Source organism: Neocloeon triangulifer, unplaced genomic scaffold (genome assembly GCF_031216515.1).
Source record: "Neocloeon triangulifer isolate White Clay Creek 2 clone unplaced genomic scaffold, ASM3121651v1 ptg000014l, whole genome shotgun sequence".
In the NCBI taxonomy this organism is placed as follows: Eukaryota; Metazoa; Arthropoda; class Insecta; order Ephemeroptera; family Baetidae; genus Neocloeon; species Neocloeon triangulifer.
The window spans coordinates 553,215-568,664 of NW_026775556.1; the positions used below are offsets into that span (position 1 = coordinate 553,215).

Sequence of the window (15,450 nt, forward strand, 5' to 3'; positions counted from 1 at the left end):
ATTTTTGGCAGTTGAAGTTGAGACTTTTATATTGCATGCATTATACTGCGTGCATGGTGAGCTGGCGATAACTTTTTACTTTGCCAAAAATCTGAAGTTTTTTACTCGTTTCGATTTTAACTCCATGTTATCTTTTATTCTATTTATAATTTAGATGGAAATTTAAAATCAAAGAAAGAGATTTGTTTTAATAATCGCATTCCTAAATCTCATAATAATGAATTTTTATTACACAATTCTGCTTGACAACCTTGGTGTCTTCATGCACCTGGTATCCACTTGCAGTTTCGAGAATTGGAATAAAAAATATTACCGAAAGCAATTAAAAAAAAGTTAATTTTGAAGGAAAACCTGTGATTTTAGCGGATCTCAACTCAGTCAAATAATAATGACGCCTGAAAATTTTGAGACTTTGCAGGAGAAAAATTTTGACCTGGAAAGTAAGAAAAGAAAATTGCCCGAACAGGTGGCACAACCAAGAACAAAGATTTCCTGAACGAATTTTTATACTTATTCGAATATATTATGTAGAATCGATTGGAATCAATAGCTGTTCCAGTGAAAGATTTAAGACTTTGTTGGAATTATATTAAGCACTTTGCCCTAATTAAAATGAACAAAATTTGAAAAGCTGACAAGTTCAGTGTCTTTCACGCATTTAAATCTCCAAACTTTTTAACATTCAAGTGCATAAGACTACCGAAATTTTAACATTTTTTTTTAACAGTCCTGTCGAGAGTCTTGGACTTAAGCCGACGTCTGGGCCAGCAAGATTCTGCACAGCGGCGGCGCCGTCAATTCCAGTTTATAGGTTAGATCTGGAATATACTTGGTCCACAAAATTTCAGGCGAACCGTCACAGAGTCGCTGAAACTCTCCATCCTCTGTCACAATGAGGAACTGGTGAGCGATCTTGCCTTTGAACTCTCCCATGCCTTAGAAAAAAACAAAGCAGCAATTTGATTAAAATTGAAAAATTAATTCAACATTCAACTCACAGAGCACCAGTCTTGTGAACGTTTTCTTGCCAATCTCAAACTTGGGTGGAAAATCTGTCAGAAGGGATTCAAGCTGCTTCTCACGGGTGAACTCTTGAGCCAGGTCGACGTAGAAGCCCGACTCGCTAAGAACAAAATAAACCGTTCTAGTTCCGCCGCACTGAAAATTAAATAAATTCATAAATATCAAGTGTGATATTCTGGAGGAGAAATTTTACCTTGCACTCGCTCGCTATATCTGTGCGGCCACGGATCATGCTGAGAAAGGAGGCCCTGTCGAGGTTCGGCTGCTGCAGGGTGCACTCCGTGGTCTTGCACTCCTCGCATGTCTCAAACTTGCTCAACGCGGTCCAGATTTTCATGGCCTCTTCTCCGTAGAGTTTGAACAAATCTATGCCTAGCTCTGCCTCCTTGGCCTTTAGTTTTGCCTTCCTATTAATTTATAAATTATTAAGACTGCAGTTTTGTTATGCTATACATTTCATGTACCACTCCAAAACGCCCAAGGTTTTAGCAGTCTCGGACTGCTTGCTTATCTGTCCGTGGGCCTGCTCAAGCAGCTCGACAACTTTTCCCAAAATTTTTTATCGAGGTTGGAGTGTTCGGTAAGGCTCTTGAAGAGCGAAATGTGCTGAGGACGTCAAAAAAGTGTTTGTTTCAAAAGTAGAGCAGGCAAAAAGTTACGAAAAATTTAATTAGCCGAATGCAAAAGCATAAAAAAGTTTTTGTGGACATTAAAAACGCGTACCTTCTTCATCAGGAGGTACTGCAACAGCATTATCCATGAATTCAGAGTGCACTGGCCGCGCCTGAAAATGTAATGCGTGGACTTCGGACATCCTCGCAGCGCTGGAAATAATTTTTTTTTTACAAAATACTTCTTGACTTGTTCAGCCGTTGATTTTGAGGTTTGTTTGCTCGTGTCTGACTTGAGTCAAAGAAAGAGTCAGTCGGAATCTGGGCTCAAAGTGAGTTGTGACCAAAAAGAAAGTTATTCTTTTAATGGGCCCTTTTTTCGAAACGCTGAAACTTTTGCTCTTGTTTCGACACTGCTCTTGGTCATGTCTGCAAAGGCTGTGGGCCCAGACGTGGATGGGCGCGCAGCTTCCAGCAAGCGTGCTTTTGTTTTTTTTTTGTGCGAATTTTTTTCGATAGTAAAGTTTGACAATTCCTTGCCGACTCGGACCATTTGTTCAAATTTGTGGCAAGTTTTGAGTTGATGATCTTGCTACAAGCCTGCTCGGGCACAAAAGAAAAGAGCCTCGCGTCGCCAACCTTCATCTCGGGTTCTACGGAGATGGCAAACCTGTGAGTGAGACTGCATTTTGCAAATCGCTGGCTTAAACTCGGGGCATTTGAACGTGAGCAAGATAGAGCGAGGGCCGGTCTATTATGAGCGAGAGCACGCGGCTCGTGACCAAAAATAGTTGATCACATGAAAAATTCTCATGCTCAGATCCATGAATACATTTAAAAATTCTCACAATTTATAAATTACCGCTGCGTTCTGCAAGCATGCTCAATCATTCTGCGCTCAATTTACATATAAAGAATTCTCAGTCTGCTTTCCGATATCTTAATTGACGCGCTTAACACTTTACGAGCGCATTATTTACCTCAAGACCTTCTTAATCGCCGTCTCAAGACGATTTTGACTGGCAAGATCACTTGAAAAATTAAAAAAGATCGTTGAAAATACAAATCTCCAAAATTCAAATATTTCAAAATTTTCATTGTTGACTTTTCGACTATTGCTACTGTCACTTGATTTTTTTATGATTTGCAACACACAGAATAATGAATACACATACTATCACATAATTTGTTGAAAAATTCATCAAAAGAATTAAAATAAAAATATTTTTGAATATAATGGCACAAACTCACGATTTTTAAAGACCCCGTTGAATCTCGTGGGGCTCTGTGTTTTTCAAATTGATGACGTGCTCCTATGATTATATTCAGGGAATCTGAGCATGAATACATTTGAAATATTTCACAATTTATAAATTTTGCAAGCATTCTGCGCTCTCAACTGACAGAAAGTTTAAAATTCTTGCAGAATTTCATGTCGCAGAGCCAGGAATTCTCAACCTGCTAATCCGATATCTCAATAACCTCGCTTAAAACTTTACGAGCGAAAAAATTACCTTTTTTGCCTTCTTAATCGTGGCTCGCCGTCTCCACTTCGCAGGATTCAGGACCACTTTGACTGGTAAGATCACTCGACAAACTCAAAATGACCGTTGCGAGTGCGAATCTCCGAAATTCTTCTAGCAACAGGGAAAAAACATTCCAGATTTAAAAATTCTCATTGTTGACTTTTTGACTATTGCACAACTGTCACTTCATTTTTTTATGGTTTGCAACACACAGAATATTTAATTCACACTATAGAGTATTTTAGTTTAGAATTTGGATTTATTTTAGATTTTTCCCTGACTCAAAAACGGGCGGAAAAACGAATGGCGTGGTCAAAATCAAGATCCCTTCAGCCGTTTTGGAGATATTGGCGTCTGAAAATCGAGTTCTTGGTACTTCCTCCTTTGAATTTACCCGTCGCTGCAACAATCGAAAATAAGAGACTGTCGAGAGCGGATTTGGCTGATCCCGACTTGGGTCACGTTAGGTCGTCAAAAGTAAATGAAAAATTAATCAAAGTGAATAAAGTTTTGGAAAATAAAAGTTAAAGAGTTGCTTGACACGGCCCTTTAAATTAAATTATTTAATTTTCACGGACACCTGAGATATAGAAGGGTTTGCTAAGAGTAGTGCCATTTGATAAATAATTTTTTTACAAACAAAAACTTAATGGGAAAGTTGTAGCCAAAGACATGTTCTTTCTTTTTTGCATTGAAAAATTTTGCGTAAAAATTTTTATTATCCCTGAAAAAATGAAATAAATTTGAAATTTATATTTTTAAACATGAAATAAATTTTTAACATTTTTTCTGAGATAGCCAATCGATTCAGCATGTATTCATTAGTTTATGACTAAATTTTCATCAGAAAATTCGCAGCCGTTAATAAATTATAGCTTAAAGTCCAAGGACACCTCTTTTGGCTGTTTTCAATAACACGACTTATCCGAGTATTTTGAGGATTATTTATTAACGGCTGCGAATTTTCTGATGAAAATTTAGTCATAAACTAATGAATACATGCTGAATCGATTGGCTATTTCAGAAAAAATGTTAAAAATTTATTTCATGTTTAAAAATATAAATTTCAAATTTATTTCATTTTTTCAGGGATAATAAAAATTTTTACGCAAAATTTTTCAATGCAAAAAAGAAAGAACATGTCTTTGGCTACAACTTTCCCATTAAGTTTTTGTTTGTAAAAAAATTATTTATCAAATGGCACTACTCTTAGCAAACCCTTCTATATCTCAGGTGTCCGTGAAAATTAAATAATTTAATTTAAAGGGCCGTGTCAAGCAACTCTTTAACTTTTATTTTCCAAAACTTTATTCACTTTGATTAATTTTTCATTTACTTTTGACGACCTAACGTGACCCAAGTCGGGATCAGCCAAATCCGCTCTCGACAGTCTCTTATTTTCGATTGTTGCAGCGACGGGTAAATTCAAAGGAGGAAGTACCAAGAACTCGATTTTCAGACGCCAATATCTCCAAAACGGCTGAAGGGATCTTGATTTTGACCACGCCATTCGTTTTTCCGCCCGTTTTTGAGTCAGGGAAAAATCTAAAATAAATCCAAATTCTAAACTAAAATACTCTATACATCATATAATTTGCTATAATATTCATCAAAAGAATAAAAATGTATAAAAACAATATTTTTGAACATTATTATTATTTTTTTTTAAATAATTATCGCGAGTGTGCAAAGGCTGATATTTTATTATTATTTATTCTTCTCGGTCTGTACAGAAGTGATTAAATGTAGCTTAAAATTAAAAATTAACCATCTTAAAGGGCAGTTCAAAAAACTTCACCTCGATCCTTTTATTTTTTTTAACCTCCAAAACAAGCATTTAATAAATTGAAAACATTTTCTGCTCATCTGCTAGCGGATCAGCGGATGCTTCATTGAATGTAAAAAAAATGATGAGTAAAAAACGACAAAGTGGGCGTGTTCGGCTGGTCGGTCAGCTGCACAGAACAGAGGTCAGCTGACTCGCGATTGCAAGAAGGGCGCGTTAAATGTTGTGTGCAGAATTAAGGCTCAAAGTGGGTGTTTTGGGGGGTTCTATTGAGCATTCAAGTGCCGCACACGATAGATAATGATGAAGTTCAAGCACTGGCGTGGATCAGGAAAGGCACTCAAAAGACTTTGATCATTGTTTCATTTCGGCCATCGGGTACCTTAAATTGTAGCGCCTGAAAAAATTGATCTTGAGCAGTCGAAGGCATGCCTGGTCTGGTGTTTTTGAGGCGTCGATGGAACGTCGGCAGCGATGACTTTGTCCTGCCCGGCATATTCCTCTTTCTGCTGCACACCGTGTGGTATGTAAAAAGAATTATTTATATTGTAATTAAACTTCAAATTTAGTGCTTAACAATTTAGAAATAATATAATAATCCATGATCAACGCAAAAAACGACGGAATAAAATTACGGTGCGATGCGCTAAAATCGTCATTAGTTAAATTTTGATGAGAAAAACGAAGATGTTGTTATTTTTTAATGCTCTATTTTTTTATTAAAGAGGAATACAAATACTTTTTTTAAATTTGTTATTTTTATTAAAATTTTTTTGTTGTGTCAAATTATTTTCAAACTTTCAAAATATATTTGAACATTTTGAACAATTTTGGCATAAATCCGCTGTAATTGTTTAAAATTAAGGGTACAAATTAAAATTGAAATAAAATATTCGCGGTCCCGTTATTCGCGGCTAAGTTTGGTCAAGAGACGCGCTAAAACAAATGATAGGCTCTGGCAGTGCTTTGACCTTCAGTGAGATAAATTTTGACTTTGAATTGAAGGCCCCGCAATAAAAAAATTATATTATCTAACAAAAAAAACTTATCAAGAGCGCGCCAAATTAACAGACATGTTGAGCCAGAAATTGAATCCTGAACTTATTTATTCCCCATCAATTGAATTATAAATAGAAAGAAAAATAAAATAACTTGTACATGTATTGTAATTTATTTCGCTTTGAGAGTTCTAATTTTATTGGAAAAAAGGAACAATTAATTTTTAATTCAAGAAGCGAAGCAGCGTTTAAATGAAGGAAATGAATTAATTATCGTTATTTTTTAATCAAATTAAAAATTAATTTAATAATTAATATTTTAGCTCACTAAATGTTGTAATCAATTTTTTCTAGTTATATATAAATAAGCCAAGATGAGCATTTTGTATCCTAACAATAAAATATGAAATTCTTGAATTTTCCCAAGTTTTCCTTGAATTATGTTATTGTTGCAGGGCCGTATTGGTGGTGCTGGTGTTGTCAAGCGAGTCGTTGTGGCGCGCCGAGGATTGCGTCGTCCTGCTCAGGGTGCACCAGGGCGTCTTCCTGGGCATGCTGGGCGTCGCGATGGCCCTCGAACTCGGCATCGCCCTTGTGGCCGCGAGGGGCACCATTTTGGACACGCGGCCCAGAGAAAAAATCCACCTTCTGCTCTATGCAAGACTAGGTACAATCAATTGTATTCTTAAATAAAATATACACATATAAAAATTAATTAAAATTTGTATAAAAATTGTAGCGTGGAATTTCATATTAAATTTCGTTCTTTGCAAAAATTTCTTAACAAATTCATTTTTATTTTGCAGTTTTGTTTATTTTGGAGCTGATTTGGCTGGTCCTCGGCGTGGTGTGGCTGGTGCAATTCTACGCAGACTGTCCCGTCGACTCAAACAGGGTGCTTGTTTTAGGTGAGTCAGTGAGCTACTTTCTGTTTGGCAAAAAATTTGTATTCAAATTTCTGCATTAAAAATTTCGCCCAATTATAATCTTTGATTCATTATCTTAAATATCTTCAAAATGTTGAATGACTCTAAACTTTTGTTTAATAACCTTAATAATTACATTTTAATTAGATACATTTTAAAAGCATTTTAAACAAGTCTAAATAATTATTAATGTTTTTTTTTTATAAAATGATTTATACAGGATTGATTGTTGGCAACGGCTGTGTTCTGACCAGTTTGTTGATCACGATTTTGATTTCTTATGACGCCACCGGCCGCTCATGGGTCGAATTGAAGAAAAACCAAATAAGTGCCGAATCGAGATCAGGCAGTGTCAGGCATCACAGGTGAAACAAATTTGTTCCAAATCAATTTTAATTTTGATTTATAGAGAGTTTTCGCGAAGGACGGTTTTAAAAAAACTTTTGTTGCAGCGGAGTTTTGCGCGCCTACCAAGATACTTGGGAAAAAAGGTGTCGCCTCCTGTTTTGCAGCGTCAGCCCCTCGGACAGCACCGCTGTGAGCGTCTTTTTAAATTTTGGCCTCCTTTCAACCAAGATTCTTTCAACTTTTAATTCAATGGAATAAAATTCTTTAAAAATTTGTTTTTCATTTAATTAAAAAATTGTATTAATTTGTCAGCTAATTATTTCTATTTGCACTAAAAAGCGAAATGAATTATTAAAATTCTCGATTAAATTTCACTGATTCATAGAATTGCTTTCCGGACCTTGCCGAGCTGCTGACCGATTTCTTCTGCGATCTGGACGTGGTGCCGAGCGACGTGGTCGCCGGTTTGATTCTCCTGCGCAAAATGCAAAAGTCGCAAAGACAAAGAGATTCTCAGGTACACCAAGTTCATCCGGCAAAGTGTTTGAAATAAGAATCTTTTTTAATAACACAGGAAGTAGGCAACGAGACGCCAAAGCTGGTGGCCTTGGACGAGCCAGAGGAATCGGCCCAGTTCAGGTCGGTCGTCCACTTCATGAAATTCGCGCTCGGCGCCTATGGATGGCCCATGTACGTTATCACGCACTCCGCCTGTGACACTTGCAGGTTGTGCAGCAAACTCAGGTATGAGAGCGGCTCAATTTTATACCTAAAATTACATTAATGCTAAATTTATTTATTTTGACCTGCGATTTTTAATTTAAATTAAAAAAAGTTTTCTTATAATTTAAAAAAAGGAAATTCTCTCAAATTTTCTGCATCTTGGATATTTCGATTGTAGATAAAATATAAAATATGATTTTTTGTATTCTTAAAATTACTGTTAGTTCAAAAAGAAAAGCCAAGTCTAATGGATTTTTGGAAATTTTAATGAAATTTTGTACTTTTTCCTTAATTGTAATAATTATTTTGTGTTTTGTATTAATCTTTATATACCTGAAAGAACCGTAATCCAAAACACTAAATTAAATCCTGAAATAATTAAAAAAAAGTTAAATTCTCGACCAATAATCAAAATAAAAAATTATTAATTGAAAATTGAAGATGCTCTTGTTGCCGGCGCGTTCCTCCTTCTACTTCTTCAGCGGTGTTGGAGGACACGTCGTGCTTGGAGTGCAACGTGGCTGCCCTGAGGGCGCAGGTGGAGGTTGGCCAGGTGGAGGTGGTTTTTGCCACATACCACGTCGGCATCGGCCAGACGGCGTTCTTCGTCGCCCTCGACTTTGATCGGCGCGCGGTGGTGCTCAGCATCAGGGGCACCCTGTCCATGGCCGACGTCCTGACCGACCTGAACGCCGACGCCGCCCCACTTCCCCTCCACCCGCCCCGAGACGACTGGCTTGCCCACAAGGTCTTTCATTTCTTATTTTTATTATTTTTTCTTCTGAAAATAACACTTCAGGGTATGGTGCAAGCCGCCGTGTACGTCAGGGACAAGATCAAGGAGGAAGGTATTCTGGCGCGCGCCTTCGACCCCTCCAAGGGCACCGACGGATTTGACCTGGTCGTCGTGGGTCACTCGTTGGGCGCTGGCACGGCCGCTCTTGTCGCCATCCTGCTCAGGGAGGAGTACCCTGACCTCAGGTGCTACGCCTACTCCCCTCCTGGAGGCCTCCTCAGGTAAAATATAAATTCTTATTAATTTCTTCATCTTCCATAAAACGGCTCAATTGATTTTGATGCTTATTGTTTTATGCATTCGCAAAGGATACATCATAGCTGATTTAACTTTGCTTTCTAAAATTTCTAAAATTAGTCGAAAAAAAATTGGAATAAAATAAACTGGGAAGCCTAATATGGTGATTTAAAAAAAAAAAAAAAAAAAAAGCTCCTTGTTGAGTTCACTTGAATTAAAATTTAATATTTTGAAAAACGAGTTAATTAATAAATTAGTTTTAAAATTCCAATTTATCTTTTAATTCTAATTTAAATTAAAAATTAGAAATAAAAATTTATATAACAATATTTTATTACTTTGACAGCTTGACTGCGGCGCAGTATTCAAAGGAGTTCACAATTTCCGTGGTGGTCGGAAAGGACCTGGTGCCGCGCATCGGTCTGCGCCAAATGGAATCTCTCAGGGCTGATCTCATCAAAGCAATCAAATTCAGCTCCGATCCAAAGGTTTGATTTTTTATTCTTGGAAACATGAATTTATTAAACTTATTTTAAATTTTAATTTCCATAGTGGAGGACGTTGACTGGGGGGATGGCATTTTGCTGCGCACCCCGGCCGCAAGAAGATGAAGAAGCCAGCTTGGATCCAGAGGCTGTCATTGTGTGTGGAATTTTAATAAAAGAAAATTTTGAACAAACTTTTATTTCAGATGAGTGAAACGGCCCACCCGACGGACAGCTCGATAGTACTCACCCTCCACCAACCCCTTTACCTCCCAGGGAAAATCATCCACGTCGTAAGAAAGCAGCAAAATGAGGAGGGGTGAGGAGAATTATTATTATTATTTATTTTTTTTTTTTACTAAAATGTTTATAGCACATTTAAAAAATATAATTTCAAGCAGATTTGATTAAACTTATTAGTTATTAATATTATTCTCATATTATTTTTAGACAAATCAAAAAGAAGTCGCCAAAATATGAAGCCTTTTGGACGGAAAACACCGACTTCCAACGAGTTTTGATCTCGCCGGTTATGTTTAAAGACCACTTGGCAGACACGGTGTTGGAAGCGCTTGAAAAGGTAAAGGCTCCATTATGTGCAATCTCAAATTTCAAAAGTGTAAAAAAAATATAATATATACATTTTATTTTTAAATTGTGGCCAAAAACTTTTTAAGAAAGCCATTTTTACTGACAAATGAAGTGTTGAGCTAATTTGAGAATTTTACAGGTTGCGTCAGACTTCTTGAGCAGCAAACCTTGCGAATCTACATCAGATTTGTGCACTTTGGCTGCTACCAATTAAAACTCTGCTCTAAAACTACCTCTCTGCCCAGGATGGTAGCAGGTAAAGTCTATTGACAGTTTAATAATAATTACAACATGCCTCCCATTTTTATAATACTCTTCATTATATTTAAGTGTGAGAAAAAAATCTTGACGTATTTTTTTATTTATATACAGCTGCTTTTTTTTTTAAAAAAAAGTGTAATCAAATAAATCAATTTCAAGAAAAGTTTCATATATTATTTTATTTTACTACACAATAAATACGTTTGACTCATAACTGAGTTGGAGAATTATGAGTAAATTTAAATTTATTTGTCAAAAATATCCATAACTTAGAAAATATAAAACATCACAAAACAAATGATTTAAAATTTGTTCAAATAAATTGGTCCCTTGATAAGTTTGACAGAAAGTACATTGATGGATAAATGAGTGAAAATGTTGGCGTTTGAGAAATACATACAATATATTGTCATGAGGGTGCTTTTTTGTAAATTATTGTCCTCCCTACACTGCGCGACTAAATACTAAAAAAGTACTACCATATTTGCCGGTCTCTACTGAAACTCTGCAGCCAAAGAGGCGACCTCGTTGAAGGCCAACTCCATGTCGGTGGGCAGACAGAAGCGGGAGCAAACGGCCATGCGCAGGAAATAAGTGTCCTTGATCTTGGAGGGCACCATGTGGATCTTGCCGTTGGCGTTCACCTTCTTCAGCAGCAGTTCGTTGCTCTCGTTGCTCCCCTGATGATGTTGTTTTTTTTTTAAATTTATGTTAATATTATTTTTAAATCCATACCTTGAGTCTGAAGCAGACGAGGCCCATGGAGGCCGGGCAGAGGAGTTCAAAGCGCGGGTCCTGCTTGACGAGGCCCTCGAACTGCTTGGCCAGGGCCACCTGCTTGCGGATGTGCGCCTGCAGACCCTTGACGCCGTAGATGCGCATGACGAACCACAACTTGAGCGAGCGGAACCTCCTGCCCAGCGGGATTTGCCAGTGCTGCACAAATTTGGCATTTCTTTTTAGCTTTCTTTTAAAGGGTTTTAATTATTATATTGATGATGTGGTGTGAATCGCACACTTTTGGAAAGGATAAGTTCTAAGCTTTCAGAATATGCCTAGAACATTATAGGTCATCGATCAAATTATTGAGAAAATCAGCTTTGAAATTGGCTTTTTCTGACTGAGATTAAATTCAAATAATAGGGATAAATCACTTGATTTTGTATGTAGTCGATTTTAAAATTAGATTCTTTTGAAAAGATCAGGTCACAAGAAATTGAACGGTGACCATAAGATCAAAGGTCACCAAGAGATTGATTGAGAAAACAGCAATTAAAGGAATCAGACGATCTGATTGGTTCGAAAGGTTCCCTCACCACCACATTGATCCATATTCAAATTTACTTAAAAACATAAAGTGTGACACATCATTAGAAAGGTCAGGTCTTGGGAATCGAGTGGTGACCACAAGGTCAAGGCCACCTCGGTGTATTTTTAAATAAATAGACAATTCAATTAAATTTAAAATCTTGTCTGAATTAGGAAAAGTTTTTGGAAAAATTTTTAATTTGATAAAAAAAAATACTGACCCTGTAGTCAGGGGCGGCGCCCTGCTGCTCGTGCTTGAGGTAGAGGGGGTCGACGTTGAAGGCGTTGACCACGTAGTTGGGGTCCTTGAGCCACATGGCCGAGCAGTCAAAGTTGACCAGCATCCACTTGTGCGGGTTGAAGTTGAACGAGTCGGCCTTTTCGATGCCGCGCATCAGCGGCCGGAACTCGGGGCAGATGAACGCTGAGCCCGCGTACGCCGCGTCCACGTGCAGCCACAAATCCTCCTCCACGCACACCGTCCCGATCTCGTCCAGGTCGTCAAACGCGCAGCAATTCGTCGTGCCTAGAGTTGCCACGGCCTGCACACAATCAAAGAGAAAATTTGTATTTAAAAAAAATTAAAATAATAATTCATTAATTTTATGAAAAATCTAAAGAAAATGATTACATACTGGAAAAATTGAAATAAAAAAATTGTTATTTTGTAAACTAGACTAAGTAAAACAACGCAAAATTTAATAATAAAAGAAAGTTCTAAAATAAAATGAAATGAATACCAATTTTCAAATTTAATTCATGAATTAAAAAAAAAACTTTAGTAATTGTCCATATTAAAAAAAATTATATTAAAAAAATTAGCAAATAGTGAATTTGTTATTTTATTCCACCATTAAAATGCAGTTAAAAGAACCCTTATTTTTAAACTTTTTAAATTAAAAAAATAAATAAATAAAAAAAACTATAAATTTAAAAAGTTTTTTTGCAACTTACAAAGAAAGGAGTGAGTCCAGCCTCCTTGTCCTCCCTGATGGCCTTGCGCAGGGCCTCCCCCCTCAGACGAAAATCATCCCCTGCGGCCACGGTGCGCAGTTTGATCCCTCCGAGCAGTCCAGCGCGCTCCACCGACGAATGAGCCTGGTCTGCAAATTTCGATTTCATAATTAAAAATTTAATTATCCTAATTTAATAAGGGTACCTGAGCAGTAGCCGACGAGTTTTGAGGTGAGCAGAGCCTCGGGCTGGTCCGGCTCGAGCTCCTTGGCCTTGCGCAGGGCCTTGGCCTTGGCGCCAAGCAGGGCGACCAGGGTGGCCTCGGAGGCCGTGCCCTGGATGACGCCGCCACCCTTGCCGTTGGAGCAGGCGAGGAACTCGGCCGGCAGGTCCAGCATCTTGCCCAGCCAGTCCAGCATGATCACCTCCAGCTCTGTGCACGCCGGACTCGCAATCTAACAACAAAAATTAATAAAATTTTACTCAAAATAATTAAATATTTTTAATTAAAAATAGTTTAAAAAGTAATTAATCAAATTGAACACGAAAATGAGATAGAGAAAATATGGAAAGTTTACTAGGATGAAATTATTGATCATTATTGAAAAAAATTAAATAAAAATACCATTTTTCTTCAATGAAGTATTAAATTTAAATGTGTATTACTGTAAAGGTTTAAAATTAGAATTATAGCTTAGTTGAAGAATAAGAAATGAGATGTGGTGTTACAAATCTAATAAAAAAAATTAGGCTGACTTGATTGGCCTCAATTGGTTTCAATTTTCTGATCCAGAGACATTCAAAGACAGAGTTGCTACAAAATCAGTTGAATTGGAACAAAATGCATGAACTCACAAATGAAAAAATAATAATAATATTTTAAACTTTCCAACCTTCAAATAAATCTAGGTATAATTAATAATAAAAAAGAGACAATTTATAGTACTAATTATTTCTTGAATTTTTTTCCATAATTTTTTTATATATTCAATAAAATTAAATTTAAAAGTTGTTGAAATCTGACCCATGAGAATCCGATGCAGGCGATGGCGCCGGAGAGCATGTCGGCGACGATGGCAGGGTAGCTGTTGGCCGTGGGGAAGTAGGCGTGGAACTGCGGGTGGTGCCAGTGGGTCACGCCGGGCATGATGACCTTCTCCAGGTCGCCCATCACCGCCTGCCAGCGCTCGCCATCCTCAGGCGCCGCGTCCGGCAAAAGCGGACGAATGTACCCCGGCTCCACTTCGGGCAGCACGCGTCTTCAATAAAAATAAAAATATTTCCAGTAACACTCTCCATAAATTAGGCAAACAAAAAATTCGGAGAAGAAGTTTTAAATTATTTTCTATAAAATTTGTTTGCATTGGAAATACCTGTCCCTGATATTGTCCAGGTAGTCGCCGATGAAGTCGACCATGCTCCGGGCAAAATCCTTAAATTCTGCCGTGTCCATTCTAAACACAATTATACAAATAAAGATAAAGATAAAGAATAAGAGTTTCGATTTATAACAACTGCCGCAAATAAGTATGATTTTTACGTTGAGCTGAACAATTTACTTGATTTTTCTTTTTTACAAATCATTTATTATTTTAGCTGCCTTGAAGTTTATGTTGAGAAAATATTTTTGATGCAATTAATGTTTTGTCTGTTTTTAATTAATTAAAGCTACCTTGAAAATGGACATGACTTTTTACAGTCAAAGAATAATTCAGCCGATCAAAATCACTAGGCAAATATATTTTAATTGTATATTTTACTGCTCATTTTGAGTTATTTTTAAACCAAAAGTTTTGCGGTTGATCGCGTCAAGCAAAGACATTCAGAGGTTAAGAGTTGGTTGCTTCATCCGGTCGGTCAAGCCGTTAGAATTGAAAAACGCATTGTGCCGCTTTTACCTGAGAAATGTGCTCTGGTGTGACGATTGTAGCTTTTTGCTCGAATTAAAGTCGCTCGTTGAGTCGCTCGGATAGAAAGTAAAAGTGAGCGGTGCTCGATCGCGCGCGCTAATAATAATTTAGTAATAAGTCGAGCTCGCTTTTCCGCCGGCGATACACAAGTTTTCAATCGTAAAAGCAAACGAGTGGGCGTCGTAAATTAATATTTCAAACGAGCGACACGACTCATTAATTATATGCAAACGAATCAAACTTTCGAAGAATTGTTTAAATTTTTACGATTTTTGACGTCTTGGTAATAAAATTTAAATTTGTCATTTATTACTGGAAAACAAGCACGATTTAAAGTCACGAAAAATAAATGAGAGCCAATAAAAATAAAAAATCGAAAAAATCTAGCACTAATTAAAATTTTACCATTATCCGAATTTTCTAAAGTACTTCAAATAATATTTAAATTCAAGTTCAATAGAATTCGTAAATTTATTTGCATTCAATAAATGTTTTTCCCTGCGTAGCAACTTTTTTTTCTGTTCCGCCCAAGTAATTACAAATTTAACGCTGGATGTAATAACAAGGATTATTAAACAATTATCTGTTGGGCAGTAAAAGCTAATTGCCTGCTAAATTGGCTGCATTTTTTTCGTCATTGTTTCTTACCTGTTGGCTGGCAGGAGAGAGCGCGTGTGGTGCTGGAGCGAAGAGCGGCGGCCGAATGAGCAAATCGTTCCTTCCACTCTGCGGGCCAGGAGCGTGCGCTGCGCGCCTTCCTTTCCTTTGGCACTTGCGACCGAGGAAGGGAAGAATTTCGCAACCCTGCCCGAGCACCGAAAAAACCAAACGAATTGATAGCGGCTGGTTTTATTTACACATTCATTCATTCAAGTGACGGCCGGTCGGTCCGTCGACCACGAATCTCTGCGAAAGCCGCTCTAAAAATGACCGATTTAGAAAAGGCGCCCCATTTTCTGGCAGGTAT

At 37.3% G+C, this 15,450-nt stretch overlaps 3 protein-coding genes across 4 annotated transcripts; 1 reads left to right on the top strand and 2 right to left on the bottom strand.

Moving 5' to 3' along the window:
• Positions 1-117: 117 nt before the first annotated feature.
• LOC132201450 (uncharacterized) lies at positions 118-2,525 on the bottom strand. Its single transcript, XM_059627624.1, has 4 exons — positions 2,497-2,525; positions 1,217-1,430; positions 999-1,158; positions 118-935 (listed from the first exon to the last, which is right to left on the bottom strand). The coding sequence occupies exons 1-4, from the start codon at positions 2,523-2,525 to the stop codon at positions 748-750; spliced, it is 591 nt and encodes a 196-aa protein (XP_059483607.1). The 3' UTR covers positions 118-747.
• A 2,261-nt stretch (positions 2,526-4,786) lies between these two features.
• Positions 4,787-12,161, top strand: LOC132201880 (diacylglycerol lipase-alpha-like). The gene is made up of 15 exons (XM_059628416.1): positions 4,787-5,469; positions 6,400-6,611; positions 6,751-6,852; positions 7,091-7,235; positions 7,323-7,407; positions 7,604-7,735; positions 7,793-7,962; positions 8,383-8,689; positions 8,741-8,958; positions 9,321-9,462; positions 9,527-9,616; positions 9,666-9,778; positions 9,910-10,039; positions 10,190-10,306; positions 10,823-12,161. Exons 1-14 carry the CDS (start codon positions 5,375-5,377, stop codon positions 10,262-10,264), a joined length of 2,016 nt encoding a protein of 671 aa, XP_059484399.1. The 5' UTR covers positions 4,787-5,374; the 3' UTR covers positions 10,265-10,306; positions 10,823-12,161.
• Positions 10,471-15,203, bottom strand: LOC132201883 (aromatic-L-amino-acid decarboxylase). 2 transcript variants are annotated; one of them, XM_059628421.1, is made up of 8 exons: positions 15,132-15,203; positions 13,947-14,027; positions 13,598-13,832; positions 12,779-13,028; positions 12,574-12,722; positions 11,841-12,161; positions 11,047-11,247; positions 10,471-10,991 (listed from the first exon to the last, which is right to left on the bottom strand). In XM_059628421.1, the coding sequence occupies exons 2-8, from the start codon at positions 14,024-14,026 to the stop codon at positions 10,806-10,808; spliced, it is 1,422 nt and encodes a 473-aa protein (XP_059484404.1). In that variant the 5' UTR covers position 14,027; positions 15,132-15,203; the 3' UTR covers positions 10,471-10,805. The 2 variants fall into 2 exon arrangements, with proteins under 2 accessions (XP_059484404.1, XP_059484405.1); XM_059628422.1 differs by lacking the exon at positions 15,132-15,203 and adding an exon at positions 14,472-14,521.
• Between the last annotated feature and the right edge of the window lie 247 nt (positions 15,204-15,450).

Coding starts and splice junctions, on each gene's coding strand:
- LOC132201450 (XM_059627624.1), bottom strand. CDS start 2,525: ATGATTGAGCATGCTTGCAGAACGCAGCG. Junction 1,159..1,216: donor ATATAGCGAGCGAGTGCAAG/GTAAAATTTCTC, acceptor TTTAATTTTCAG/TGCGGCGGAACTAGAACGGT. Junction 936..998: donor GTTCACAAGACTGGTGCTCT/GTGAGTTGAATG, acceptor TTTTTTTCTAAG/GCATGGGAGAGTTCAAAGGC.
- LOC132201880 (XM_059628416.1), top strand. CDS start 5,375: ATGCCTGGTCTGGTGTTTTTGAGGCGTCGATGGAACGTCGGCAGCGAT. Junction 6,853..7,090: donor AAACAGGGTGCTTGTTTTAG/GTGAGTCAGTGA, acceptor TGATTTATACAG/GATTGATTGTTGGCAACGGC. Junction 10,040..10,189: donor TGTTGGAAGCGCTTGAAAAG/GTAAAGGCTCCA, acceptor AGAATTTTACAG/GTTGCGTCAGACTTCTTGAG.
- LOC132201883 (XM_059628421.1), bottom strand. CDS start 14,026: ATGGACACGGCAGAATTTAAGGATTTTGCCCGGAGCATGGTCGACTTC. Junction 13,833..13,946: donor CTGGACAATATCAGGGACAG/GTATTTCCAATG, acceptor TTTTTATTGAAG/ACGCGTGCTGCCCGAAGTGG. Junction 12,723..12,778: donor ACTCGTCGGCTACTGCTCAG/GTACCCTTATTA, acceptor CGAAATTTGCAG/ACCAGGCTCATTCGTCGGTG.